Raw genomic sequence first — 27,978 nt, 5'->3', positions numbered from 1 at the left:
GACTTCATTTAAACTTTAAAATGTAGACCCAAGTCTGGTCTATTGGTGTGTTCATCCACATTTTGATTGGTCGTATAGTTTTTGATCAGTCACTGTTCAATGACAGTGATCGTTTTGAGGGAAATTTTGAGATTATAATGGGTGTGTATTGCACGGAATGTTCGTGCTAGAGTGCGTGCTAGAGTGGCACAGAGTCTAAAAATGATCGGAAAATCTTCTCTTTTTCTCGTCGCTACGGCCACAAATTACACTCTACACGCATAATTTTGGGATCATTTTGTAGACAAACTTGTCCTCTTTCGTGTGATGTCCTCGAAAAAGCTGAGAGACTTACTGAATTTAAATAGTGAGACTTTTTGTGCAGCCAGCTCCCTCCTGCTCTCCCATTAAGTCCCATGTTAAAATTCAGAGCTGTTTTGTGAGAAAAGCAGAAATGCCTCCTGTCTTTAGATCGCCATAAAAACAAAAGTTGTTGTCTCAGGAATAAAACGAGATGATATTCGGACTCAGGAAGGTCTCGGGAGTCCAGTGATCTATAGTACACTCTGATAGGAGGTACGGTTCTCTCACCAGAGGATTTAGTTCAGGAGGTTCGCCGAACCCAAATCTCACTGCATACAATACAAACTCCTGTTCTCTGAGTCGCAGAGTCTTTTTAAATCGACCATTTAGTCATTTTTCTAAAGAATATTTGGACATAATACACACGTACATCTGGCCCAGACTTGTCCGCATCTCACAGTGTAATCGTTTTTTTGATAGCAGCTACGGTTTTGACACAATCGCAAGTTGTTCGGAAGAAACCGACAGCGAAAAAGCCGCTTTTCAAGGGAAGAGTTTAACAGGTGCAACTGTCATTTACACACACACACACCGGTCAATAACCCACGCACACACATCTGCAGGACAACCAGCCTGAGAGTGATTATCTTAACGAGCTCAGTCAAAACAAGGGCATTGTTTGAAAACAATCTCTGTCCAACAAACAGTTAAACTCAGCTTCAGAAAGCAGTTTCGCAAAAAGGTTGAGACAGTAGTCACACAAACACACACACAAAAAGGGCTAACCAACAGCTAAAAAGTGATTAAAAACAGCACGTCAAAACTGAACAGGAACAGGTAAACAGTGGGAGAGGTGCAGAGGTAATTATCAGCAGGTGGGGCAGAAGTTACACAGGCACACACGCACGCACACACACACATTCAGACACACATATACCATACACATCTCCATGTAGGAGCAGGTTGGGCTGCTTGTGTAGTTCAAGCAGACACACACACACAAACAGACAAAGACACACACATACGCAGTCACACACAATGACAGATACATAAACACACACACACAGACAAATGCATAATGAAAACCCCATCCCCCCGCCCCCTTGTTAACGCCGTTAGCTCTATTAGCTCTGTTAGCACAGTTAGCTCTGTTAGTGTTAGCGCCGTTAGCTCTATTCGCACCGTTAGCTGTTAGCTCTGTTAGCTCCGTTAGCATTAGCTCCATTCATGTTTATTGATTCAGTTCATTAATTCATGTTAACAGAGACATGACGCAGAGGAGAAAGCCACAGAAACACAGCTGGGACCAGTTCATTAATCAGGGACTGACTACCTCTGATACCTGCTCTTTCCTCAAATTTCAGCCTTTTTCAATTGTCCGCTGCTTCGCCATAGTTTCTCCTAGAGACTTCATTCAAACTTTAAAACGTAGATAATTTTGTCGGCTCGAACACACCCCGTGTCCCTTTCAAAATTTCCCAGAGGGAATTTTCTAGTTGTAATTTGTGATCCTTTTGTCTGACAGAGGTCTGAAGGACATGGAGCAGGACTCATCATCCATGGAGAAGCGTTTTTCCTACAAGTTCCTCAAAAGGCTGCTGAAGTATGTGGACTCAGCCCAGGAGTTCATCGCTCATCTTGGTGAGTGTGTGGCATTTAAACACAGGTACACAGGTGCTTTTCACTGATTCAGACCTGACTTTGCCTCTCATTTTTTTTGTCAATTCAGAGGCTATGGCCACTAGTGGGAAGACGGACAAATCACCTCATGACCAGGAAATCAAGTTCTTTGCCAAGGTCTGGAAGTCCATTAACATGTCTTGCAGATACTGACATATTGACTGACATATTGACTCGTTTGCTGAACTTTGTTCAGGTTTTAGTCTCACAGCTACTTTTCTTCTCTCCAGGTGTTGCTTCCTCTGACAGATCAAACTTTTAAGAACCACTGTCTCTACTTCCTGTCCACGCCCAGCAAGAACCTGAGCAGCTGTGGCTGTGCCTCCAACAAAGAGAAGGAAATGGTTACGAGGTACTATGCAGAAGCAATCTGTGCAATCAATCAGGTTTTTGCTGTTCAGAGGTTTTTGCCATCAGGAAAGTCCTCCCTTTTATCTCAGTGAAAAGAGTGCAGTGCATTTCTCTTCCACATCAGATCTTTTCTTATTTCCTTGCCTACTTTGCTTTTTTTCAGCTCTTTGTTCTCTCTGAAGCTTTTTGTTCAATTCTTTTCTCACCATCTTTCTTTCCCAGCCTGTTCTGTAAGCTGGCAGCTCTTGTCAGACACAGGATTTCTCTCTTTGGTAAGGTTTCCATTGCCTCTCTCTGTATGCTCGTGTGCCTCTTGCTTTGAAGCTTTTTCTGCATCAATAGTAATGTTTTTCTCACAGGAAGTGACTCTGGAATGATGGTGAGCTGCCTGCACATCCTCACTCACTCACTGGACACCAGGTAAGCACACATTGCTGTCTCTACATGCACAGTGATCCATCTAGTAAACAATTTAGTCTTGAGCATGTGTGTTAGCCCTTGTTTTCCCTCCCTTTTCTCAGAACAGTCATGAAGTCTGGCTCAGAGCTGGTCAAAGCCGGGTTTCGGGCTTTCTTTGAGAACGCATCGGAGGATCTGGAGAAGCTGCTGGAGATGCTAAAACTGGGGAAGTTCATGCAGTCCCGTGCCCAGATGAAGAGTGTCAGCCAGAGCATCAACTATGTGACTGTGGCGCTGCTGCCCATTCTCACTGCTCTGTTTGAGCACATCAAGACACATGATTTTGGAGTGGACCTGCTGTGTGAGTTTGTTTTTCCATACCCACCTGTGACACGTTTGTGCTACCGCAGGTCTCTAGACACAAATAAATCCAACAGTGGCTTCCAAGCTTTCTATTTCTCAATCATCAAAAAACAAAACTCAAAATCTTCTCCAGTTCTTGACCTGGCTGGTCTGGAGAGTTGCAGTGTCTTGCTGCCATGTGCAGCTTCCTCCATGAGAGTCTCAGGGCCCACAGGCCCGACACACTACTGCTTAAGAGAGAGAAAGGTAATCAGTAGAGTGAAAACACCTGACAAGCTCTGGGACTGACTCCCTGAGCCATTCCCCCACCTCCGTCCCTCCCTCCCTCCTGCAGCTCAGTCTAAATCACGCCCCGCCTCCACACCACCATTTTGGAGCGTTCCACAACTGTCCCAGTCTTTAGTTGCTCCTGTCCCAACTTCTTTGAAACATGTTGCTGCATCAAATTCAGAATAAGCAAATATTAAGGCCAGTCCAAGTTCATTACATAGTTCCCACCTGGAATTCACCAAGTCTTCACATGCCCATTATATACACATTTCCTACACATACACAGTAGAGTCATTCCTGCCATTTTAAATAATATTAATTCATGTTTAATTTCTTTCTCCTCCTGTCCTCTTTAAGTTTGTACATGAGTACAAGGTTGCTGTTGATTAGACATAGATGTGTGCTTCATAAATTTTTTTGTTTGCTGCAGTGGATGACGTGCAGCTGTCCTGCTACCGAATCTTGACCTGTTTCTACTCTCTGGGAACGGGAAAGAACGTCTTTGTGGAGAGGTAACATTTCTTAAACCATGTTGCAGGATGTAAAACGGCTTTTGGTTCTACACATGAGCAGACACGTATATTTGATCATTAAGTTTTAGGATCCTTTCCAAATGCTTGCTATTATTTGTAGGATTTTGAGAATTGGTATCAAGGAGCTGTGAAATAGTAATTCATAAACTACATTATCCTTGTCACTGTTAGTTACGATATGGCTTTTTGATTAACTCTGTTAATGACAAATTGCGTGACTTGTGGAATGATTTATGGTACCTCATGTACTGTGATTAAAAAAAAAAAATCTATTATGACACGTTTGCTACACTTTCTGTGATGCATTATGTGTCACAAAATGTACAAAAGACAGATGTTTGGACTTTGGCCAGACAGGATAGTGATCATATTTTATGAAATCTTTTAAAAGGGTTAAGATTAAATAGCCCAGGGGGAGAGGACACAGCGGAAACAGTCTGTGCTGTGAAATGTCCTTCATTAAAACCACAATTCTGTGGCATTATTCCCTGACTGGCTTTTACACGCCAATAAAACCTCCTAAAACTGTTGTGGAGAAGACAATTTCCCACCTTGACCTGATTCAAGCTGTAAACTATCCAGTTAAAAAGTTTGACCACAACCTTTCCTGAGCTGCCTGGTCTGGAATTAATCCTGATACTGTGTGGTGTTCTGTGAAGGCTCCGTGTATTGACTCTTCCCAAACAGACCAACAGAGTGTTTGAAGCCATGTTGTGTGTAGCAACAATTTATTTTTGGCTTGCTGACTTTTTCTTATGGTGTATGAATGTACATTTTGATCTGCAGGCATCTTCCAGCACTGGGGGAGAGCCTGGCGACCCTGGTGGGTGCTATGCCTGTGGCGTTCCTGGAGCCTGACCTAAACGCCCACAACCCGCTGTCTGTCTTCAACACCAAGACCCCCCGAGAGAGAGCCAGTGAGTGTGCAGCTGATCCTCTTTTTAATTTTGACATTGCTTATTACATCATTTTCTAAGAAATTCAGATTGTTTGAAATGTTGTCTTTGTGTTTTGCTTTTCTAGTCCTCAGTATGCCCGACACAGTGGAGGAGATGTGTCCAGAGATGCCTCGTCTCGACAGACTGCTGAAAGATGTCAACGACGTCTCAGAGTCTGGTGCTCGCTACAGTGACATGCCGCAGGTCTGAAGGGCAGATGAGATATTTGAATGCATACAAAAGCTGCATTTCTGAAGCTTTTAATCCCAGACCAACATCACTACTTGTATGCTATTGAGTTGCATCTCGGGTGTTTAGATGAGGGACTAAAAGTCAGGACATCTCTATCAATTTTGACCTTACTTTTTTTTTTTTTTTTTTTTTTTTTTTTTTTAGATATGTCTCTTGTGAGTTGGCCAACTTATGCAAGTGCAATATTAATTTGCTGGCGTACCCCTTTAATGAATGCTTTATTTACTTCATTTATTACTAGTTTGATGTTAAAAAAACATGCTAAATTATTTAGGAACCTAGATAACCCTCTGATGTTCAAGACAGCAACCTAAATTTCGTCAGGCTGTTGCTAGACATTATCAGTTTGTGTTGCACAATCAAGAAAAATACAGAACATAATACATCGATCTGTTTCTGGTGGTTTCTCCTGTCATCATACCTTCAGCGAACCAGACATTTTACCTTCGTCCTGTCTCCTGCAGGTCATTGAGGTGATCCTCCCCATGCTGTGTAACTATCTGTCCTACTGGTGGGAGAAAGGTCCGGAGAACTCGCCTCCAGGTGCCCAGTGCTGCACTATGGTGACCTCTGAACACCTCAGCATCATCCTGGGAAACATCCTCAAGATCCTCAACAACAACCTGGGCATCGATGACGCTCCCTGGATGAAGAGGATTGCAGGTAAGTCTCAAGGCTGTCAGAGAAAGAATAAACCTGATTTAAAAACAGTTTCCTGCTGCTCAGATTGTGTTTTTTCCAGACTTGAAAAGTTCTTTGTGGTTGTGAGGAAATATCAGAGAATATTCCAAATTAATTGCTTCAGAGTTTTATTCATACATTTCATTAAATGGTGAGTTTTGCCTCTTTTTCTCAACAGAGGTAAAAAGTACCCCACTCATCCTTCTTCTCTTTTGAAAAAAAAGGACAGAGTCAAATTTACAGTCAAACTTAAGCAGAGTAATATAAACTCAAACAGTAAAAGTTGTTTTAAATGCCCATTTGGGAGCATAATATTTCATACATATTCATGAAATACAATAACATTTATTTTTTTTGAATCTCGTACTTCTAACACACTTGCAAACAAGGAAATTAGACAAGGGAAAAAATCACACTGTATATTTAACTATTCTTTGATTAATATATCATGTTTTGGTGCCACTGTATTTTGGGTGACGAACGTAAAAAACAAAATTGCTGATCTAATTTAACAACTGGCTAAAACTAAGTGCTAAATATAGTTTGGCAGTTGTGACAGTTGACCACAGAGCCAGTAATCTCCAGGGACAGAGGAATTATTTGGATCTCTGTGTTCTCAAAACTTGAAGCGCAAATCCTTCCAGAAACCTGTCTTATTCTTGACAGCATCAGTTTTTCAGTGGCACATGTCCAGAATATATTTTCTGTTGTCTCTGTCTCCAGTCTACTCTCAGCCAATCATCTGCAAGGCTGGAGCAGACCTGCTGAGAACCCACTTCCTGCCCACACTGGACAAACTGAAGAAGAAGACAGTGAAGGTGAGAGCTTAAAATATTCTGTTCATGGTGTTACAGCAGCACATTGTATGCACTGCTCAGTGGTACCTAAGTAGATTTTTTGCTGACTCCACCATAAGCTGCTGAACCTGTAGTGTGTATATGGAGCTGTCAGAAGTCAGGGGAGCTAGTGCAGGAACATTATGCTCATTCACATCACCCCCAGGGAGTAAAAATACGTCTGTTATACTGAGAGAGGACACAAGGAGGAGATTATTACCGTTGAGTTGGAAGGGCTTGTGTGTGAGAACATTTATACTAATGAACTGATTGCCGGGGATGAGTTGTTGATGTGCTGCAAACGTAGGTTGTGGCTGAAGAGGAGCTGCTGAAGGCCGACAGTAAAGGTGACAACCAGGAGGCCGAGCTGCTTATCCTGGATGAGTTTGCTGTTCTCTGCAGAGATCTTTACGCCTTCTACCCAATGCTCATCCGATATGTGGACAACAACAGGTACAATATTGGCAAAGGAAGATTAGTTTTAATATAAAGAGTTTTGGGGCTTTTTGATTTGTAAACATTTGTTTGTTCATTATACCACCAATATTTCTGATTTATTAATTTATAATAAAATGCACACATTTACAAAATGCACAAATGTAACACAACTTCATGTAATTCTGTAGAAAATGTCCTTGGTTGATGTTGTTGGCCATTCCAGGTCCAGGTGGCTGAAGGAGCCGGATGCAGACTCCACTGAGCTCTTCAGGATGGTGGCCGAGATCTTCATCCTCTGGTGCAAATCTCATGTAAGTCTCTCATTTAATCTAGCAGTCCTATTACAGTAATGACTTTTGATACCAGAATGCTGGTGTTGAGGTTGATTAATCTTTTTTCTTTGTCCTCTGAACCCAGAACTTTAAGCGTGAGGAGCAAAACTTTGTGGTTCAGAATGAGATCAACAATTTGGGCTTCCTGACGGGAGAGGGCAAGACAAAGATGTCCAAGGTAAATATAATGGATATAAAATATGGTGAGGGGGAAAACAAAATTGCAAAATTATAGATATTGCTGATGTCACTTTTAGCTGAATTAAGTACATTAAAGGATAAATCTGGTGATTTTCCATATTTTTCTTAATGTCAGCAAAAGCAATGAAAAGGCCAGAACCAACAATGAAGCGATCCTATTAACAAGTATCAATGACACAAACTGCTGCACTGGGTAACATGGTTTTTCATTTTATGGAACATGGGCAAAATAGTTAATTTTGAGTCAGTCTGACATAAATGGTCCTGCTGCTGTAAATACTAACTAGAAAAAAGTCTCTATTCACTCCTGTTTTGATAATATTTGCTACAGTGCTGCTTAAGAAAATTACAGAGCCTTTTTTTTTAATTAAACTTTATATTTGTGACATTTTAAATATTTACGTCTTCACTGGGAATGAGTAGCCTTGAAGCTGAGTAGCACAAATGTCAGGGTAGTCCAGAAGTGTTGAGAGAATGACTGACACATCGGTGGATTGCAATGACAAATCTCCTGTCTGCTTAAACTTCATATGGATCAAAAGTTGAGCTCTGTAAACGTGAAACTTCATTACCCAGCCAAGAAATCCTCAAGGATTATCAGATAGTAAAACTCATTATTTGAGGCCCTTTAGATTAGAATGTTATTGTAGATAACATTTAGTTTTGTAAAGGTGACTCTCAGGCCTTCCAAGAATGACTCTTTTTCTTTGGAAATGGACCTCTTCATTCTGTCAGACATCTGTCCTGTTGTAGCGAACCCAGGAGATGGAGCAAGTACATCTTAGTTCTCTCTGGGTTTAATTTGGACTTATCTCCGGCTCTCCCCTTCACTCTACTGTATGTCAGCACTTTGGTAAAGCACAGCCTGACTACTTTTCCTGATGGGAATCCCCACTGCTCGAGTTCTTGCGACTGTATTTCTTTGCTGATGAAAGGAAAAGTCCTTATAAGCACTTTCCCTGTGTCTTTAACAGATCGCCTGACATGTGCTGAACACACTGAATATGTAGATGTGAGACGTTCTACAAATCAACTGTATGAGTTCTTAAATTCACCTCTTCACTGAGGGTTTACGACATACACCTTGTCATGGGGATATTTGTGGTAGTAATGTCAAGTCGTATATCTGGATGTTGTCAGTGCAGCTCAACTCCCTGTCGCTGTGAGACTTTGTTGTTTATTTGTTTTGGCAGAGCCAGGCAGTTTATTTATTCGCACTCTTTGGTTTTTTTCTGACACGATTGCTCAAAGTGGAGTAAAGCCCTTCAGTTTTTGATGGCAGACGACTGTGCTTTTTAACTGATTTATGTTGAAACACTTTGGTTCCTGTGTCTCCTCTTAATCAGTGGTTTGAAGGTGAAACACACTTTTTGACTTTTTGGCCCTGACAGCTATATTCACTAGAAATTGGACCTCTGGATTTGGTGGTTTAATTTGATTTGAGTGCTAAATTTGAAATATTTAAGTTTGTTAAGAAAAGGGTAAATTCTCATAAGTTGCAGAATAGAAAGTGGAAAACATACCAAGTTACAGACCACACAGCCGGACCCTGACCCAACAAAAATGGTGGTCTCAGTCTAGATCAATTTCTAGCCATGGTTCAGTTTAAATTAAATTTTTTGAAATTGTTTGGGCTTTTGGTCCGATTACAGGAAGCTCTGGCAGGCTTTCGTCAGAACTGTGTAAAGGATAAACACACAGCCAAACAGAATGAACCATGCTAACACATGGGGAGAGGAGGAAACCAAACGTTTGATGTTGATGATTTCATTAAGAGCCAGTTGGAAAAACTTGCAAAAACTCAGACACTTTTCAGTTATTCATGGAGAGGTTCACATAATTGCAATGTGAAACCAAAACTAACCAGATCAAAGGTAAACAATGTAACAAAAACCTGAACCTTGGTCAGGACATCCAGCTGTGAAATGGCCCTAAAATACAGTAGGACCAAGTTAAAGCAGAAATACAAGATAGGGCAAGACAAAATAATTGTTTTAAAAAAACACTTACTGTGTTAAAAAGATTTTGTTTAAAAGCATCTACAGGTTTAGAGTACCTAAAGCTTTCATAGAGTTCGTCTCGTGATCATAGAGTAAGCCCGTCTCATTTCTCTGTGTAGTCAGGGGGGGACCAGGAGAGGAAACACAAGCGCCGTCGAGGCGAGTACTACTCCATCCAGACCTCTCTGATTGTAGCTGCCCTGAAGAAGATGCTACCCATCGGCCTCAACATGTGCACCCCAGGAGACCAGGAGCTCATCTCCCTTGCCAAGATACGCTACAATCTGGTAAGCTGACTAAAACAGGATCTAGTACATGATTTTAAGAGATACTAACAAACTAAATACTTTTATTGGGGTCGACTTGTCTAACAGGAGGGCCAACATGCACTCTTTCTCTTCTTTGTAGTCCATTGTGAAGGCTTTTTATAAGCACTCAGATTAATTACTTTTGATGTATATCAACAGTGTATTAGCATTACATTACAATTTTTCCCTTCGTAGAAAGACACAGATGATGAGGTGAAGGAGCACTTGCGTCAGAATCTCCATCTCCAGGACAAGGTAAGATATTGTTCTGTATGATTAGAATTCTAGCAGCAAGAGCAGTATCAGTAATATTGAGGTTTTACTACTGTTGAGTATGATGTTGCTGTTTGTTTATTGATTTGATTGTTTACTGTGTTGTAGTCTGATGACCCAGCGGTCCAGTGGCAGCTGAACCTGTACAAGGACGTGGTGGTGAAGAGCGAGGAACCTGCAGATCCTGAACACACAGTGGACCGAGTGCAGAGCATCTCTGCTGCAGTCTTCCACCTGGAGCAGGTAAAAACACAGTTTTTACCCTTATTTATACCCATGTGTCAACAATACATCACAGGATATAAAAAATAATCATGTACACTATGTTATTGCTCTTAAGACATAAAAGTAGATCACGGATAAATCTACCTAGGTGATACCCTGTTAGCAAAGCAACTAGGACACAAAATGCAGTCTTATATGGGAGTTGCCTATGATATGTGACAGAGCAGTACCTTCAAGTGGTGAAGCACCTGTCAATCCATCAAACAATCAACAGAAGATATTTAAAAAAAAATATTCTCAAATGATTTGCTGTTTTTCCATTTTAAATTGAATATTTTTGGTTCTGAGACTCTTTGTCGGACAGAACAGTTTGAAGAGTCAGCTTTGGACAGTTGTGATTAACTTAATTTGAAATTTTCTAAACTAAACAACCAAAAAAGTAGCAAGATTAATTGGTAACCATTGCAGTGATAACACCATAATCAAATATGCTAATGTCACAGTCCAGATTTCTCTTATGTGAATGAAATGCTACACACAGCATCTTTACTGTAACACAGCTGATTTCCACTTTGCGTATGTCATTTCCTCGTCTCTCAGGTGGAGCAGCCTCTGAGAAATAAGAAGTGTGTGTGGCATAAGCTCCTGTCCAAACAGCGTAAGCGTGCTGTTGTGGCTTGTTTCCGCATGGCTCCACTCTACAATCTACCCAGGTGAGTCTCTTCCACCTTTCACACTTGAACTGATTTACAATGTCAGTAATTAAGTATTGACATCATTTAATAAAAAAAAAAAAAAAGCTGTTTTCTCAACCTAACCATACGTAACAAGCTATCACCAAGTAGTCATGGGGGGTGGGGCATTTTTTTCCTTGATTGTGTGCCATGTAAATCCCTCTTCACCTCCCTAATGACATTCTCTCCTCTGTGTTGTTTTCTTGCATAACACTACCTCATCCTCCCTCAGATACAAAAATAATAATTACTTCCTGAATGGCTATCGGGAGGTTTGGCTGGAAAGGGCATTCAAAGCCTCCAGCTTTGACCGCCTGTTCTCTCTGCTGACGGTAAAGTGAAACTACGGGGCGAATGCTTCATCTGTTCAACCCCCCCTTCATCCACCAGGCTGTGGACTGAGCTCTGCCTAGCAACCAATTGTTTCTGCACTGTTGATTCTGATTGGTCAGCTACAATGAGCCCAAGAATTGCCTGAAACAAACTTATTTGGAAAGTGGAAACACTACAGCAAGCTGCAGGCCTTTGTCTCATTTCAGGTGTACCCTGAAGGAAGGAATGAAGAAAGGAAAGAAGAAGAAAGACAAAAAGAAAGAAATCTATTGAATATAATTTTGACTTTCTTGAGTTAGCTATCAGGTTTACAAAATTATGCTTTGTCACAGTAATATAGAACAGGATAAAAGCTGTTTCATGTTATTTTGCTTCCTGCTCTTATGATGATTTAAAGATGTGTTTTTCATCTGACATTTTGCCACAGGTTGTGCAGTTTTACAACACATCTGTGCATCTTTGTTAAATCTAATAATTTCAAGAAAAGAAGTTGTAGATCCACCGATTTGTTGGAAAACTGCATATCTCCCCTAAAGTGTGCATGCTCCTCTAATGAATTTATAACCTGATGGAAGTAACTGCAGCTATTTTAGAGACCAAACGTGACCAGTCAGAAGAGCCAGTGGGTCCCACATTGACCAATCACCACCCTGCCTGAAATGCACTTCCTGTAACCCCTTCCTCCCCCATCATCTCTCCGTCCTGTTTCCTCCAAAAACTCACCAGAACCCGCCCTAATGCCACTGTACCTCCCTCCCCACTCCCCTCCATTCCTCCCCACCTCCCCTCACCTCCCCCCTCCCCAGGCATCGCGCTATCAACTTCTTCATCCCGGCCTATCAGAGACTTTGGATAGAGGCAGAGGAGTACTCCTTTGAGGAGAAGCTAGTTCAGGATCTGGCAGTAAGTACTGGGCTCGCCTTGCCCTTGCCCCACGTGCCCTGCGTTGGCACCCCTCTGCCAGTCCTGTCTGCCGAATGCTTCTTTAGCTCCGTGCCCGTCGAGCCTTGGGAGCGTGCCCGGGTGGGGACCTCGCCCAAAGCAGCCAGGGGCCCCCGCTCTAGGCGTGCAAAACCCTTCAAACAGAGATCCGTCAAGGGTCAGAGGCTGCATGACCAACTCAGGAGACACAGGGCCAGCTCCGGCGCTCACAGCTCTAGAAAAGCAGGCTATGCCTTTCTGACAGCAGTGGTAAGGAGGGCCTTTCACTAGGAGTCACTAGCTGTTTGGCTGTCAGATCTGGATCCAACCCCATCAGTTGTCTTTTCGCTGTACTCTGTAAGTCTGTAGTGTGAGTGTGAAGGTGACGTTACAGTGCGTTCTGTGGCCGTGACGTCAGTGGCATGCTCGCGTAGTCATGTGACGATCACCTTTCATATTAGATCTGTGTATGCAGTTGTGCAGCTAATTCATCCAGACGCTAAAAGTGTGCCATTGATTAAGATTAAAGTACAGCCTTAGACACAGTTGCTTAAAAATCAGATTATTCACTGTTCTGGTTGGGGAAGATTATTTTCATGGTCAGTTTTAGTCTATAAATCTGTCAGACTACTTTGGACTCTTGGAGATTTGTGTAGTTGTGATAGCAGCTCTTTGTCAGGATCTGTACCGTCAGGATCATTCATGTTCAAAACCATACCACCAAATAGCTTACTGCTTGCATCTGTTTGCTGTAACATGCATGTATTTGAGAGCTGGTTCCTGCGCTGTTCATCATCCACTCTTAACTTTCCTCGTCCTGTCCTTTCCACGGATCACCGGGACATGACAAAAACTCATCTGCATGCCAGTGCTAGTTGAATGTTACTGACTCATTTCTGTGTTTTTGACAAATGTGTGGATGGGCAGAATTGCCAGTGACTTCGTGGAGATGAAAAAAAATAAATGGGATGATGTTTCATGAGAGGGATGTTGAGATGAGACTTGGGCTGAGCTAACTGTTCACACCTGTGACTCCTGCAGAAAACCCCAATGAAAATTGTGGAGGAGGAGGAAGAGGAGGTGGCTGAGGTACAGCCAGACCCTCTCCACCAACTTATTCTTCACTTCAGCCACAATGCTCTGACAGAGAGAAGGTGAGAGATTTAAATGCCGAACATGAGTGTGAGTCTATGGTACATTGAGCATACATTTGAAATACTTTCATTTTTTATGTTTGTTTGCCTGGCAAAGTTAGGAGAGAAGATGTTTAATATTTTTGGTTTGTTTAAGTGTTCTACGTTTAGCTTTTTAATAATAAATAAGCTAAGTTTAGCTTTTTAATAATAATAAAAATAATTTCCTCATTAATTTCTTGTATCAGGTATCTGACATATCAGTGATTTCCAGTACAGGTGTTGACATGAAATTGTTTAGTGGAGATTTATTCAATGAGGATCTGGTATTGCGATTATGTTTCACAAGGAGAATTGCATGTGCTCTTGTTACATCTAGAATATATTTTGATAACTTGTTGACTTGTTCACACAATGATACACTGATTTGACCTCACTCTTTTTTAGTCATTTGGAAGAAGATCCTTTGTATATTGCATATGCAGACATGATGGCAAAGGTACTGACCTTTAAGTTCTTTTTATGTATTAATCTGTATTAAACTTGTGTTAATAACATGAGCTGTGAGCCTTGAATGTTGTCCATTGTGTGTTCAGAGCTGTGCAGAGGATGAGGAGGAAGAAGAGGAGGAAGGGAAAGAAAAGACTTTTGAGGTACGCTCTCATTCAGGCAGAGATCCTCTTAACAAAGACTGCTAAAATAGTGTTCATTTTGTCTATCAAGATTTTTGATACCTGTTACCTGCAAAGACCTCAGAATGGGTACAATAAAATGTAAGTTGATGATGACTGCTCTGTTTGTGTGTGTGTGTCTGTCTCTGTGTGTGTTTGGATTTGTGTGCGGCTTCTCAGGAAAAAGAGATGGAAAAGCAGAAGATCCTGTATCAGCAGGCGAGGCTGCATGCCCGTGGGGCCGCTGAGATGGTGCTGCAGATGATCAGCGCCAGTAAAGGTAATGATTAACTGATCTGATCTGATCGCTTCCCAGCTCGAAATTTGGAAGCCAGTTTAAAGGAAATGATGGATGAACTTTTCTGCTGTGGCCTTTTATTTTACAGTTTAAGCACAGCTAAAACCCAGATTCCAAAAAAGATGGGATGCTCGTAATTCCACAACTTTCCCAGTGTTTTGTTGCCCCTCTCCCAACTTGTTTGAAATGAGTCAAATGCATGAATCAAATTCAGATATTTACAAACTTAATCAAGTTGTTGAGGTAAGACATTAAAAATATTGTCTTCGTACTGTTTTTAGTTGAATAAAAGGATACGTCAAAAAGGGTTAGCAAGTTATCACATTCCGTTTTGTTATACACAGCATCCCAAATTTTCTTTGAATTGAAGTTGTACATTTTAAACCCACTTTGCTATTTGAATATTTGTTGTTGTTTTATGGCCTTATTGTATGAGAAGTCCCTCCTGCTGATAAGATCTGATGGATGCCGCTGCCTTAAATACCCGTCAACGCGAAAGAATTTCCTTTCTTTCCTTTGGAGTTTTTTAAAGAGGCTTTTCATTATTGACAGGAATAAAATTCAGGGGCAAACATTAAATAATTGTAACTTTTTTGCAGAAGAATGGTCTAATGACACAAAACAGAACCTTCTGATCTGCTCCAGGGATTTAGCCTTTATTATCAGTCGAACCCTCTTCTGTCCTCGTTTTAGCTTACATAATAGTTTTTTCATCAGGTCGTCTGGGCCCCATGGTGACCTGCACCCTCAAACTGGGAATCTCCATCCTGAACGGAGGCAACGTGCAAGTTCAGCAGGTCGGATTACACAGATCAGATATTCAACATTTGTTTTCATTCACCTAATCTTATTATTCTTCTGTGCATCCATCAACGTATATCCATACAGCAAGCTCAGAGGCTGCAGTAGATTTGACAGTAAGATGTTTGATGCGCTTCTTCTCTCTTATCTCAGAAAATGCTTGATTACCTGAAAGAGAAAAGAGATGCAGGCTTTTTCAAGAGTCTCTCAGGACTGATGCAGTCTTGCAGGTACTTTTAAATTATCGTTACCACAAACCTGAACTTCTGTGCAGACGTCTTGTATTTGACTTCTGAGTTTCTTTCCCCAGCGTTTTGGACTTGAATGCATTTGAGAGGCAGAACAAAGCAGAAGGACTTGGCATGGTGACAGAGGAAGGTTCAAGTAAGTGACGAGATGTCTTCTTAGATGGACTATTTGATATTCTACCCGATTTCCCTTCCTTAGTCTTTCAAGCAGTACATTTTGCCTCAGTTTTCTCTTGAAGTTCAGTAGATCCCTGCTGTTGAAGCACCTGTTGATTACAAAACAACAAAAGATCCTTTTCCCTTCACTAAGCTAATGCTGAACCATGACAACTTTATAACCTCAGTGTCCATTCAAGTTGTTATTAAATCGTAGTTCTAATTAATAGTTGCTGTATGGCCCTTGTAGATGAAACGATCAAAATTACATTGCTATCAATGTGAATTTTGATTACATTTTTAGTTTGCTGCTTGCGCTACAGTCTGAAAGTCACTGAAGTCGTCAGTGTGTTGTCTTTAATGTCTTCTTTTGCAATAAAGAAAATCAGGTTTGACTTTATGGGACTGTTAATATGTAGCACAAGATTTAGTATAAGTACAAACCACTTTCTGCTAACCTTTGTGACATTGAGGTACGTAGGTTTGTATCTTGTCATCTGTTTCAGAGTAGTGGTCTGTGAGGGGCTGTTGACAGTACAAATCTTGTCTCAGAGGACATGGTCCAGCATTAAAACCTCCGTCTCTCTCTCCCCAACGAAAAACACAAACACTCTTCACTTGACGCTTTCCACATCAAACTATGTCCGTCTTTTCATCATTCAGTCCTCTGCTAAACATTTCCACTGAGTTCTGTGTTTAACAATTCACTGTTACTACCCGTGTCTCCGTAACTCTTATGAATTTTTCACCATGACTGATTTCTTATTTAATACTCATCTCGTTAGATGCAGCTTAGACACAACCCAGGCCTATGATTTCCCCCGTCTAAAACTATTCTTTTTAACTGCATGACTTTATTTTTCACTCGTAGCCGATATATTCATATCTCTCCGTATTGTAACTCAATGTCCTCTCTTTTTGCTTATGTCTTCGTGTACTGTTTGTCTCCTTCCTGTCATTTAAAAAACCCATCGATGGCAGTCCACACTCAGCGGGGTAAATAGCAAATTTAGATCATCCTGATATGGCTATGCTTCCACCCTGAATGTCTCCTCCATATCTGTGGTCCATAATCCCTGCTTTATTTGGTACCCAGCCTCTCCCTCCCTCAGATGTCTGTAGGGACACACTGTGCATGCAGACTGTTAGAGTGTTCGCCGAAAGTGGATCTTCAGAATCCATTGCCTGTCCTTTTGTGTGTTATTTGTTCCCATTCCCTTCATGTTAACATGTACTAATGCAAATCCTATTACTGATGCTCCAAACTGTTGTTCTAAGGCTATCAGTGCCACCTCCCAAGGGTTTGACTGAAGGTTTGTGGACTCTTCCACAGCCTAAGCAAAGCTTTGTCTTGCTTTGGACTTGGGGCCTATTTCACAAAGCTGGTTTCCATACAGATGTCTAACTTTCACATGGTTTTATCTGCTCACAGAAATGTACCTCTGCTCATTTTGTTCAGCTCTGTCGACTGGAAAATCTGGTTGATTTTTTTAAGTGAATTATGTAACCATGTCTGTCCGCTGCTTTTTTTCTGAAATGACAACCTTCATCAGGCCCATTCCCGGCCTGCATGTGAAAGTTATCAGGCTTCCTCCAGCTTATGGAAATGTCCTAGTGTTTCACTGTTGTTTAATGTAAGAGCATTTTTACAAAAAGCACTTTGGATTCAGTTTTGAACTTGCAATCTAAAGGCCCTGGACTTCAAAAATGTTTTGAACATGAAACTTGTCCTGCTTGCCCCATATTAATTGCTTCTGAGGGGAGTTTCACGTATTATTATATCTCTGTATGATGAAAAAAATAAAGACTTGCATTACTTTCTGCAGGGTCACAGTTGTAGTCACCAACATGTCTTTTCTTCTAAGGCTCCAAAGTGCTACAGAACGATGAGTTTACTAAAGATCTCTTCCGGTTTTTGCAACTTCTGTGCGAGGGCCACAATGGAGGTGAGGTCGTACTTTTGGGTGTTTTCATCAATAACTGGAGCATTGTTGTTCAAGTTGTCTTTGCAGTGATCCAAAAGAGGAGGAAAGAACATGTATGATAATAAGGATGAGGAAATATTTCCTTTTATCAGATTTCCAGAACTTCCTGAGAACCCAGACTGGAAACACGACCACAGTCAACATCATTATCAGCACTGTGGACTATCTGCTCCGTCTTCAGGTGTGTAAAGCACAAATATAAAGCCACAATAATGCACACACACTCTGCCATCTTCCATGTTGCGCCTCTGTGCCAGTGACAGCCGTGGCAGGATTATGTTTTCGAGTATTTTTTGAGTAATTTCTTCAACTTTAGCACAAATATTCACTTCACTAATTTGAGCATACTAATGTGATCCTGCCTTTTAGGAATCTATCAGTGACTTCTACTGGTACTACTCTGGCAAAGATGTCATTGATGAGACTGGAAAAGTCAACTTCTCCAAAGCGTTATCTGTTGCCAAGCAGATATTCAACTCACTGACTGAGTATATTCAGGTAACAAGCTAGTCCCTCAATCAACACTATTAAACTGTAATTTAAGCACTTAAATAACTTTCATCAGACAATTCATGATGCCCCCCCCCTTTCCCATCATCTTTTTCCTACAGGGCCCGTGTATTGGGAACCAGCAGAGTTTAGCTCACAGCAGACTGTGGGATGCAGTTGTGGGTTTCCTGCATGTATTTGCCAACATGCAAATGAAGCTGTCTCAGGTATAATACACCTTGTAATTATACAATAAAAAGGAGCTCAGCTTGAGAGGATCCAACTAAAACAAGCAAATGTCATGTCCCCCAGTTCATTAATTATCAACCCACAGATACTGCAACACAGTGTATGTTGAAATAAGGAGTCTTCATCACTTATATTTATCATTTGAAAACCATAATTCAGCATAGCATATATGAATTCACTATGACTTTTATCATTTGTCTCTGTAGACTTCCATATTATATGTGTCTTAAAGCAAGGGTTCCCAACCTTTTTTGGCTTGTGACCCCTTAAAATAAGACAAAGCCTACTTGTGACCCCGCATTACAAGTTTTCAGTATTTCACATGGAAATAGAAGAGAAAAGAAACAGATTTACTCTGTAGAGTACTCTTTTTCTTTTCATTAAATCATCTTGTCACCCCAAAATGCATTTTGGTACTCCTTTCCGGGTCATACACGGCAGGTTGAGAACCACTGTGTTAAAGCATTATGACCCATAAAACCTGATTCTGAATAGGTTGGTAATTTGATAAATCTTTCAAAACTTTCAATAAACCTCTGTTTAATGGTGATCTTGTAGTTAAGGCATGAACAGCATGTGTGGAGTCTAAATAACTTTGTGTTCTTGCTCCTCCAGTACAAAGTTTTTACCGAAAGACTCTGATCTCCTTGTAGGATGCCAGTCAGATTGAACTGTTGAAGGAGCTGATGGATTTACAGAAGGACATGGTTGTCATGTTGTTGTCTCTGCTAGAGGGTAAGAGCCTGAGGCTGTCAATCAATGTCAAAGAAATGACAGAAGACATCTCAAATCTGTAACACAAGCATGTCGACACAGTTCTAGTGCATGTCTGTTTTTTTTATTATTTAATTTTTATTATTTACAAGTCGTGTAGTACATAATATATTGTCTGTATAATTACTTAAAAGCTTGTGTTCCATTCATAGGTAATGTGGTGAATGGAACAATTGGAAAGCAGATGGTTGACACCCTGGTGGAGTCTTCTAACAATGTAGAGATGATCCTCAAGTTCTTCGATATGTTCCTCAAACTGAAGGACCTGACAACATCTGACAACTTCAGAGAGTATGACCCGGAGTGTAAAGGCATTATTTCAAAGAAGGAGTTCCAAAAGTCAATGGAGAGTCAGAAGCAGTACAGCCAGTCTGAGATTGAGTTCCTGCTATCGTGTGCAGAGGCCGATGAGAATGACATGTTCAATTACAAGGAGTTCGTAGAGCGATTCCACGAGCCAGCCAAGGATATTGGCTTCAACGTGGCAGTTCTGCTGACTAACCTGTCTGAGCACATGCCACACGACTCCAGACTCACCACCTTCTTAGACCTGGCGGAGAGTGTGCTTAGCTACTTCGAGCCGTACCTTGGTCGTATTGAAATCATGGGCAGCGCAAAGCGGATTGAGAGGGTGTACTTTGAGATCAGTGAGTCGAGCCGCGAGCAGTGGGAGAAGCCGCAGGTCAAAGAGTCCAAGCGTCAGTTCATCTTTGATGTGGTCAACGAGGGTGGAGAGAGCGAGAAGATGGAGATGTTTGTGAATTTTTGTGAGGACACCATTTTTGAAATGCAGCTGGCCTCGCAGATCTCTGAGCCAGATGCCGTCGAACAACCTGAGGAGGAGGAAGATGAAGATGGATACAGTATCCTGGGCGAGTTGGGTGGAGAGGAAGAGGGCGCCCTGGAGTCTGCCTCAGCCTTCACCACTGCATGCCGCTCAGTCAAGCAGAAGATCGCCTATGTCCGCCAAATCTTTTCTGTGAAAAGCATGCGCAAGCAGTTCAAGAAAATCAAGAAGCTGAGCATCAAGGAGATTATTACAGGTTTCTTCTCCTTCTTCTGGATGCTGTTCACCGGCTTCTTTAAGGGAATCTACGGCCTCATATTTGGTTTCTTCCACGTCATCTGGTCCTCCATGTTTGGTGGTGGCCTAGTTGAAGGAGCCAAGAACATGAAGGTGACGGACATCCTTGGAAACATGCCTGACCCAACCCAGTTTGGTATCCACGGAGATGTGATAGAAGGAGAAAAAGTGGAGGCCATAGAGTCCTCAGGAAGCTTGGATATAGCCATGACACCTGCAGGCGATATAGCAGAGGTCGACATACTGATGGAAATGCTGACAACGCCCAAGAAAGAAGGAGGGAAGCATGTGGAGCCAGGCCTGGGTGATGTCTCTGAGCTGAGTGCAGAAACCTCCTCTTCTGATCAGAAAAAGGTTCACAGTCAAAATTCAGTAACTTCATGTGTGTGATTAGTGATTTTAAACTCTGCTGACATCTGCTTGTCAGCTCATGAAAATGTATTACTGCCCCCTGCAGAAAGCTGCTGCCAAGCCTGTTGAAACCCCTGAGAGTGAAACAGAGAAAGCAGAGTGAGTAAAATTAAGTCAGAAGAAAATAAATTATCTTCATACAAAATAAAATTAACTGTTTTGAATACAGCACAGAGAACCAGGAGAAGGAGGATAAGCCAAAGGAGGAGGAGGCTAAGGAGCCAGTGGTGGAGGAGAAGCCCAAGACCAGGTCCAGTCAGCCTAAAGAGGCGGCGCCTGCCTTCATGTCGACTGTCTTTGCTCTTCTGGATGTCTATCTGACCAAGATGCTGGTGAGGCCTCACACTCCATATGTCTTCTTTTAAATACTTGCATGGTTTCTTTTCTGCAGTATTGTTTAGTCCAGCACTCATTGCTTGTTCTGTAAATTGTTTCTGAAATGTGGATATGCATTTACTAATCAGTCAGCAGTTGGTCTTGCTTCTAATCAAGCATTTTCCTTACAGAACTACCTGGCTCGTAACTTCTACAACCTGCGTTTCCTGGCTCTGTTTGTGTGTTTCGCCATCAACTTCATTCTTCTCTTCTATAAGGTAACTCAAGTCAAGGTTCCATCAAATGTACCGCAAAGTTGAATAGAAATTCCAGAAAGTTTAAAAAGAAAATGCAAAGTAATGTGCTTCTTCTACTGTTTTTGAAATGTTAGGAGCTAATTCTCCAGTTGGGGGTGCTGTTGCACCTTTTCAGAGACAGAGGGATGATGTAAAAAAGAGTGCCGGTCTCTAATCTGAAACAATGCAGAACCATATAGAGAAAGTGATAGAAATTTGAAGTTTATGTTTGTTTCAGTCATTTTTGCCCTCAGAAGTTTGAGTTTGATTTGCTAATTCAGTTTCAATTACACTATGTCACATTTTGTTGTTATTGAAAGCCAATGTTTCCAGCCTAGTTTCCAGCTTTTTATGCAATTTGTCAGCTTCTTGAATGCCTGGCGTTTCAACTCAGATCCACTCAGAAACAGTAAATGGAAAGGTACTTTCTGAAGCCAAAGCCAAAGCTTACTCCTTCTTTTTACGTCATGATTGTTTCATCAGTTTCTCACCAGGATTACAAACTTGTGTCTCTATAAATTCAACAAAAGAAACGAAACTTCTTAAATGTTTGATAGCTTAACGGCTGTACATGAGCGTGCCTAAAATTGGCACATTTTATCAAAAAGTTTTCAACTTTTTGAAAACCTTCATTCCATACAAAAATGCCACCAGTTGACAGTTGATACGGTCTGGATCTGGATTGACTTACCATTCGGTCTGGATGTGGACTTTGAGAATCCCAGGTGTAGTGGAAATACATTCATTTGTACATGTGGTTAATACTCTCACTTTAGGTCACTGGTGAATCTGATGAAGAAATAGACAATGAAAACCGCTGGGATACTGATGAGGAGGATGATGAGGACACGCTTTTCGATATGGATGAGTTTGTCCTGCAGGAGAGCACCGGCTACATGTTTCCAACCCTGCGCTTCTTGGCTATATTCCACACAGTCATCTCACTCATCTGTTTGTTCGGGTACTACTGTCTGAAGGTAGATATATTCATGATACTGTAACTGCTTCAACACACTGCCTTCAGCTAGCTGAGAACAATTTCCTTGCAGATGATACCATCGTGTTCGTTACAGTCTTAGTTACCCATCTTAATATTTTACCTCGAGGTGCCTTTGGTGGTGTTCAAGAGGGAGAAGGAGATTGCCAGGAAGCTTGAATTTGATGGTCTCTACGTGACTGAGCAGCCGTCCGATGATGACATCAAGGGCCAGTGGGATCGACTCGTCATCAATACCCCGTGAGTCGCACCTGAGTGATTTTTATGGATCATTTAACAGCATGTCTTTGTGAAAAAAGATTTCTTTACTCCTCTGTAAACGCCTCGTCCTGCTTATTCCAGTACCTCTAGGATCATAACAATCTGTGGTGGACAAGTACCTGAATCAGATCAGAATGAGAAAGTTTAGAATAGCGACTAGTGGGAATAATTCAGTCAGTTAAACATTAAGTTGACTGATAGAAAATTAATTCATAACGACACATGATCAAACGTTTTAAATTAAATCACTAAAATGGCAAACATTCGAGGTTCCAGATTCTCCACTGTGACGACTTGCAGCTTTTCTTCACCTCATATTATAAACTGAATCCTTTTTGGGTATTTTAACTGTTGTTTGGACAAAATCGACATGGGCTGTGGGAAATTGTGGTAGGACTTTGTTTATACTTTCCAACATTTCATAGAATCAAGTTAATCGATCAGAGCATGAGGGGCTTAAATGAACTGCACCAGTTTTTACTGGGATCTTCTCATTTTTAAAACAAATACCTGTGCTATCAGAATAATTTAAATCATATGAGAAGTCTTTACATTGTGGATTTATTCATTATTATTTTGTTATTATTAGAATAAGGTTTTTAAAACGTGTCACATTTAAACTTTGATGTTGATTAGGCCAAAAGAATTCCTGATCATCCCCAGCTGACACATGCTGTATAGTACAGTAGGAGGGGAGTCGATCAAACTATTTGTGTTACTGCAACTGAGCTGAGTCCCAATTCTACTTTCCATTACAGGTCTTACCCCAGCAACTACTGGGACAAGTTTATCAAGCGCAAGGTGAGTGTGTACAGTCAGTATCTGATTTATTAGACTCAAAAAATATAACATTTTCATGTCCAGTTTTCAGCTATTTACATGTTCTGCAAGGGCCATAGTGGCATGATAGTAAAATTAATAGGGCTCTACCAACTAGTTCAAAGCTTTGTAATGTTATAATCTAACCCCATAAATCACTTTATATGAACTGATTTTGTTCCAGTTTTGTTTTGTTTTTTTCATCAAGACACTTCAAATGTAAAATAAAAAGAAAAGACATTCAGTGTAGCTGTAAACTTCTCTGTCTGATTTTGGTGGGGAGACCCTGAAACATGCATGTATTTTCAAAAGCCACTGCCTTAAACATTATATTTCTTCTCTGTTTCTACATTGTCTCTAAGACAGAATAGACTTTGTTCTCACACATCTCCGCTCTCCTCCCTCTGTATGTGTAGGTGATCAACAAATATGGGGACCTGTATGGAGCTGAACGCATCGCTGAGCTCTTAGGCCTGGATAAGAGCGCTCTGGACTTTGACCCCACAGTGGAGACTGTAGAGAGGGAAGCTTCCCTGCTCTCCTGGTGAGAACTCAACCCTTTGCTTTCTCTTTCCTCCTCCTTAAGGGCCGAATATACTCCAATATGGATACAGACATGAGTAGTGATAGTCGTTTTATATTACACTGGGTGACTGCATACTAGGAGTTTACACACGGGGAAGGTTTTTAGACTCTGCTGGCTGTGGTGTTTTTCTCTCAAAACCAAAGCCAGACATTTTAGCACAAACCAAAGTAATCACTGGCTTATTTGTGCTGACCCATACCCCTATTGACAACCACTGAGAATAGACAGTGGCTACTTTTATTGTAAAAAATTGTATGTAGAAGGTTTTAAATTAGGCTTGATTCATGCTGTTGGATGGATTCAGGTATACAAATCAATCCCTCAGTTTAAAAACATCCATCTAATCCATTATCGCCACATTTTACCAATAATTGGATGGAATGGCTGAAATGTATCATACTTAAAATTGGTTTTCTATAAATCTACTGTATTCAGACTAAACTAATTACCTAATTGCTGTTTTTGTTAATGTTTGCGTGTCTGTTATACAACCACACCAGTACTGTGATTCAGCATTTTATTACCTCTTTATTCGGCAGGTTGAGCTCCATTGACACAAAGTACCACATCTGGAAACTGGGCGTGGTTCTGACTGACAATGTAAGTTCATTTAATGTTTGCTAAAAGCACTTTGTATTCACACCACTGTAGCTGAAGTAAAGCTATAAAAGGCTTGATTTGTGATCAGGTTTTGGTTAATACAATTATTCTGTATCCTGTTTAATCGTTTTTCTGATGTAGCTTTAATTGCATCAATTCTTTTGCGAATGGAGTGCAACATTAACCTTTACCTCAACTGATTACCCAGGACAGGTTTAGTGAAACACAGCTCTAAGAGACCAATCTGCAATTCATAAAAGAAATTAAAAATAGAATACATTAAAAAAAAAACAAATTCAAAGATGAAAATCTGTTTAATTTGAAGAATTTAAAGAAAATGTTTGCATATTGGCTCAACGTTTAGGTGTACTGTACACTTTTGCAACTTATAAAAATGTAAAATATATGCCATATGTCACAATAGTATAGCAAACTACACAATAAAAATTTGTCCATACTCAAGGACAAACATTATCATTAAAACCATCATTTGTCACCGTTCTTTTCCTGCAGAACTTCCTGTATCTAATCTGGTACACTGTCATGTCCATTTTTGGACACTTCAACAACTTCTTCTTTGCTGCCCATCTGTTGGACATCGCCATGGGCTTCAAGACCCTTCGTACCATCCTGTCTTCAGTCACTCACAACGGCAAGCAGGTAAGTAGTTCAACCAGCAGAGGGCGCCAGAGCACAGCTAAGAAGATCAACAGTAATCACTCCACACTCAACATTGTATGCCAGGGAAGCTTTTCCTTTTTCTGAGCTTCTAGTGTGAACTAGAAAGCCTTAAAATTAAGGCAAATGTTTATGGGGTTTTGAATTATTACAGCTTCAAAAGAATGTGGAGAAATATTGTGCTACTGTCTGATTAAACTGTTATTTTAGGCGCTCATCCCACACTGAAATACTAGTTAATCTAATCTGTATTGACATGTGGTCCGTGATACAGTAGATAACAGGGAGAGAACAACTATCATCATGATTCATGCTGAACACCAACATAATTAAATCAAGAAATTATCCTGTGGAGAAAGGGATGGAAACAGTATGATTATGAGGATTGACAGTCCAGGTCACAGGATATCTGGAAATAAACATCATGAGACCTAAATTGATGGATCAAAAGGTGGCAGGATCTGTTGTGTTAGTCTTGAGGATGTTCCGACACTCATCCAAGAGGCATTTACATGGGAACTTATTTTACGTGGAATTCTTCCATTCTTCCTCAGAGTATTTGAGGTAGGAAAGGTCCCTACCCTATGCCCCTATGTTCTCTTATCCTGTTATTATTCAGTCTGTCAGCATTATGCTCCAGTGCAGTCGATACTTCCTGTTCACCAGTCCAGCCCACTCCACCACTCCTCTACTTCTGTTTCTCACCATATACCAAACATGTTGATGCTGTAGACTGCAATTTTTGTTTGTCTCTTGAGAGTTGCAAGGCCGATGTCACTCATCTTGTCAAATAAACCTGGAGATTAGGTGACTGAAGGTGGGAAAAATAGGTTCAGTTTAGTAAAGTGTAGTTTAAATCACTTGTATCTAGTATCTTTGCTAGTTTATCAGACAAATTAGAATTAAAAATACAGATTATCTTCTCACTGTTGCTGTTAATATGTTTTCATAGTAAGGGGTTTGTAAAAGTTAGCTGGCAAGTCTGACCAGTCAGTTTTCCATGACTGGAAGTGGTCACTAAAGGTAATGAATAAATAGCTCAAATTGTCATGGATATGCAGTTAAAGTGCTTACCTTAAAGTGATCAATACATGGTTGAAATGGTTAAAACTGAAATTAATGGATACGAGCTGAAATAGATAAAAGTAATGAATAAAGAATTAAAGTGGTTCAAAGTATGGAAACAGTTGAAATAGACTGATAACAGCAGGGATACACGGTTGAAATAGTTAACTAAATGTAAATAGCCTATATAATTCACACATTTGGCTTCTGCCAGTCCAAGGTAACTTCTAGTAGTATGAATGCAAGCTTTATCAAACTGAAATAAACATTTACATTTCAGTTGTGTGGGAAAAAAGATACATTCAATAATATCCACTTTTCTAATGAATAGTGTTAAATAACATCCAGTGACATTGAATGCAACAGGCAGGTTCCGTGTTTAAAGAAAAACAAGTAAATTGCAGGTCATCGACGGGGCATGAAGTAGTTCTGTAATAGCTCTTTGATTGAAATTTTGATTCCCTGACTCTCTGAAGGTCTCCAAAGTCTTTATATACTGATGGGAGTTGCCCTGAAATGCCCAATCCAGCCGGAGAGGCTCTGAAATGCTGCAGTTCTTTTGTGCTTCACTTTCTCCATTAAAGCACCTCATTGGCTTTGACATGTTGACCCAGTTCTAACAAAAGCTCCAAGTATTTTCCACAAAATCAACAGTTAAACAAGAAAAGATCCAGTCATTTGTGCTTCCAAGGAGGCTGCTGCCCCCTCAACTCTCAGCTCAAATTGAAATAAATGAAGGTCAAATAAAATGTCTCAGTGCACGCGAGCACCATGTTAATGAACTGTCTCTCCCTGCAGCTCGTGCTGACTGTGGGTCTGCTGGCCGTGGTCGTCTATCTCTACACCGTGGTGGCCTTCAACTTCTTCAGGAAGTTCTACAACAAGAGCGAGGATGAAGACGAGCCCGACATGAAGTGTGACGACATGATGACGGTACGTCCAACAGAGTCCAGCATCTATTAATTCAAGGAAATAATGTGTGGAAATTGAAATTGGCTTCCTTTTGTGCAAGTAAAAAAGGCTCCAGCCCTCAGCAAGGGCAGATGTTTGGAGCTGAAAAAGAATCCTGAGGCTTTTACTTTGAATAGTTAACATTCTACCTCAGTGGCCTTCATCAGGGTATGTATGAATGCAGGAGGTGACTTCTGGACTAATTAGAAAATATTTTTCCATTTGTCAGTTTTGTGATGTTTTTCATTGGTTCAAGTTGTTCGTGATTAAGCTTTTGAAAATTAATAATTTTCAAACTATTTCCTGCATAATACAGTTTTTAACGTACAGTCACTTTTCTGAACGCCTCCTGTTTCTTCATGCTTTTTGTCTTCTGGCTGTAGATAACGCCAAATTTCCAGCTGCACACTGAACTAAACTTAATTTAGTTTTCTGAAACGAAGGATGAAACTCTCCATCCCGACAGAATAAGATACAGCTGCCTTTGATGCATTTCAGCTTGAAAAAAAAACAAAAACGTGTGAAATGAAAGGTCTTAGTTAGTTTCCGTGTTTTCTCTTGGCAGTGCTACTTGTTCCACATGTACGTGGGTGTGAGAGCTGGAGGTGGTATCGGAGACGAGTTGGAGGACCCAGCTGGAGACCCCTATGAGCTCTACCGCATCCTGTTTGACATCACCTTCTTCTTCTTTGTCATTGTCATCCTGCTGGCCATCATTCAGGGTACACTAGCTCTGCTTTTTCATGCTGGTTTAATCTCAG

General features: G+C 40.8%; 1 protein-coding gene across 1 annotated transcript in view; it reads left to right on the top strand.

The window, feature by feature from the left end:
• The window catches only part of ryr3 (ryanodine receptor 3), a 117,878-nt gene that overhangs the window by 86,599 nt on the left and 3,301 nt on the right, over positions 1-27,978 (top strand). Inside the window, exons 60-103 of the mRNA XM_041959396.1 lie at positions 1,808-1,923; positions 2,012-2,079; positions 2,193-2,314; positions 2,536-2,585; positions 2,673-2,733; positions 2,835-3,073; positions 3,776-3,857; positions 4,665-4,795; positions 4,902-5,020; positions 5,533-5,731; positions 6,473-6,567; positions 6,893-7,038; positions 7,247-7,334; positions 7,441-7,533; positions 9,676-9,843; positions 10,060-10,119; positions 10,246-10,380; positions 10,963-11,075; positions 12,236-12,332; positions 13,392-13,504; positions 13,931-13,982; positions 14,080-14,136; positions 14,335-14,434; positions 15,170-15,249; positions 15,407-15,483; positions 15,564-15,637; positions 16,639-16,653; positions 17,523-17,603; positions 17,735-17,823; positions 18,012-18,140; positions 18,254-18,358; positions 19,034-19,115; positions 19,307-20,592; positions 20,696-20,748; positions 20,819-20,981; positions 21,156-21,242; positions 22,037-22,237; positions 22,367-22,497; positions 23,277-23,319; positions 23,754-23,881; positions 24,463-24,523; positions 25,037-25,183; positions 27,065-27,199; positions 27,783-27,939. Of these exons, the coding sequence (XP_041815330.1) occupies positions 1,808-1,923; positions 2,012-2,079; positions 2,193-2,314; positions 2,536-2,585; positions 2,673-2,733; positions 2,835-3,073; positions 3,776-3,857; positions 4,665-4,795; positions 4,902-5,020; positions 5,533-5,731; positions 6,473-6,567; positions 6,893-7,038; positions 7,247-7,334; positions 7,441-7,533; positions 9,676-9,843; positions 10,060-10,119; positions 10,246-10,380; positions 10,963-11,075; positions 12,236-12,332; positions 13,392-13,504; positions 13,931-13,982; positions 14,080-14,136; positions 14,335-14,434; positions 15,170-15,249; positions 15,407-15,483; positions 15,564-15,637; positions 16,639-16,653; positions 17,523-17,603; positions 17,735-17,823; positions 18,012-18,140; positions 18,254-18,358; positions 19,034-19,115; positions 19,307-20,592; positions 20,696-20,748; positions 20,819-20,981; positions 21,156-21,242; positions 22,037-22,237; positions 22,367-22,497; positions 23,277-23,319; positions 23,754-23,881; positions 24,463-24,523; positions 25,037-25,183; positions 27,065-27,199; positions 27,783-27,939 (5,828 nt within the window). The remainder of the gene's footprint in view (positions 1-1,807; positions 1,924-2,011; positions 2,080-2,192; positions 2,315-2,535; positions 2,586-2,672; positions 2,734-2,834; positions 3,074-3,775; positions 3,858-4,664; positions 4,796-4,901; positions 5,021-5,532; positions 5,732-6,472; positions 6,568-6,892; positions 7,039-7,246; positions 7,335-7,440; positions 7,534-9,675; positions 9,844-10,059; positions 10,120-10,245; positions 10,381-10,962; positions 11,076-12,235; positions 12,333-13,391; positions 13,505-13,930; positions 13,983-14,079; positions 14,137-14,334; positions 14,435-15,169; positions 15,250-15,406; positions 15,484-15,563; positions 15,638-16,638; positions 16,654-17,522; positions 17,604-17,734; positions 17,824-18,011; positions 18,141-18,253; positions 18,359-19,033; positions 19,116-19,306; positions 20,593-20,695; positions 20,749-20,818; positions 20,982-21,155; positions 21,243-22,036; positions 22,238-22,366; positions 22,498-23,276; positions 23,320-23,753; positions 23,882-24,462; positions 24,524-25,036; positions 25,184-27,064; positions 27,200-27,782; positions 27,940-27,978) is intronic.

Source organism: Chelmon rostratus, chromosome 18, assembly GCF_017976325.1.
Source record: "Chelmon rostratus isolate fCheRos1 chromosome 18, fCheRos1.pri, whole genome shotgun sequence".
In the NCBI taxonomy this organism is placed as follows: Eukaryota; Metazoa; Chordata; class Actinopteri; order Chaetodontiformes; family Chaetodontidae; genus Chelmon; species Chelmon rostratus.
Note: the sequence above shows the minus strand (reverse complement) of the source record. Positions and strands in the feature narration are given on the sequence as shown.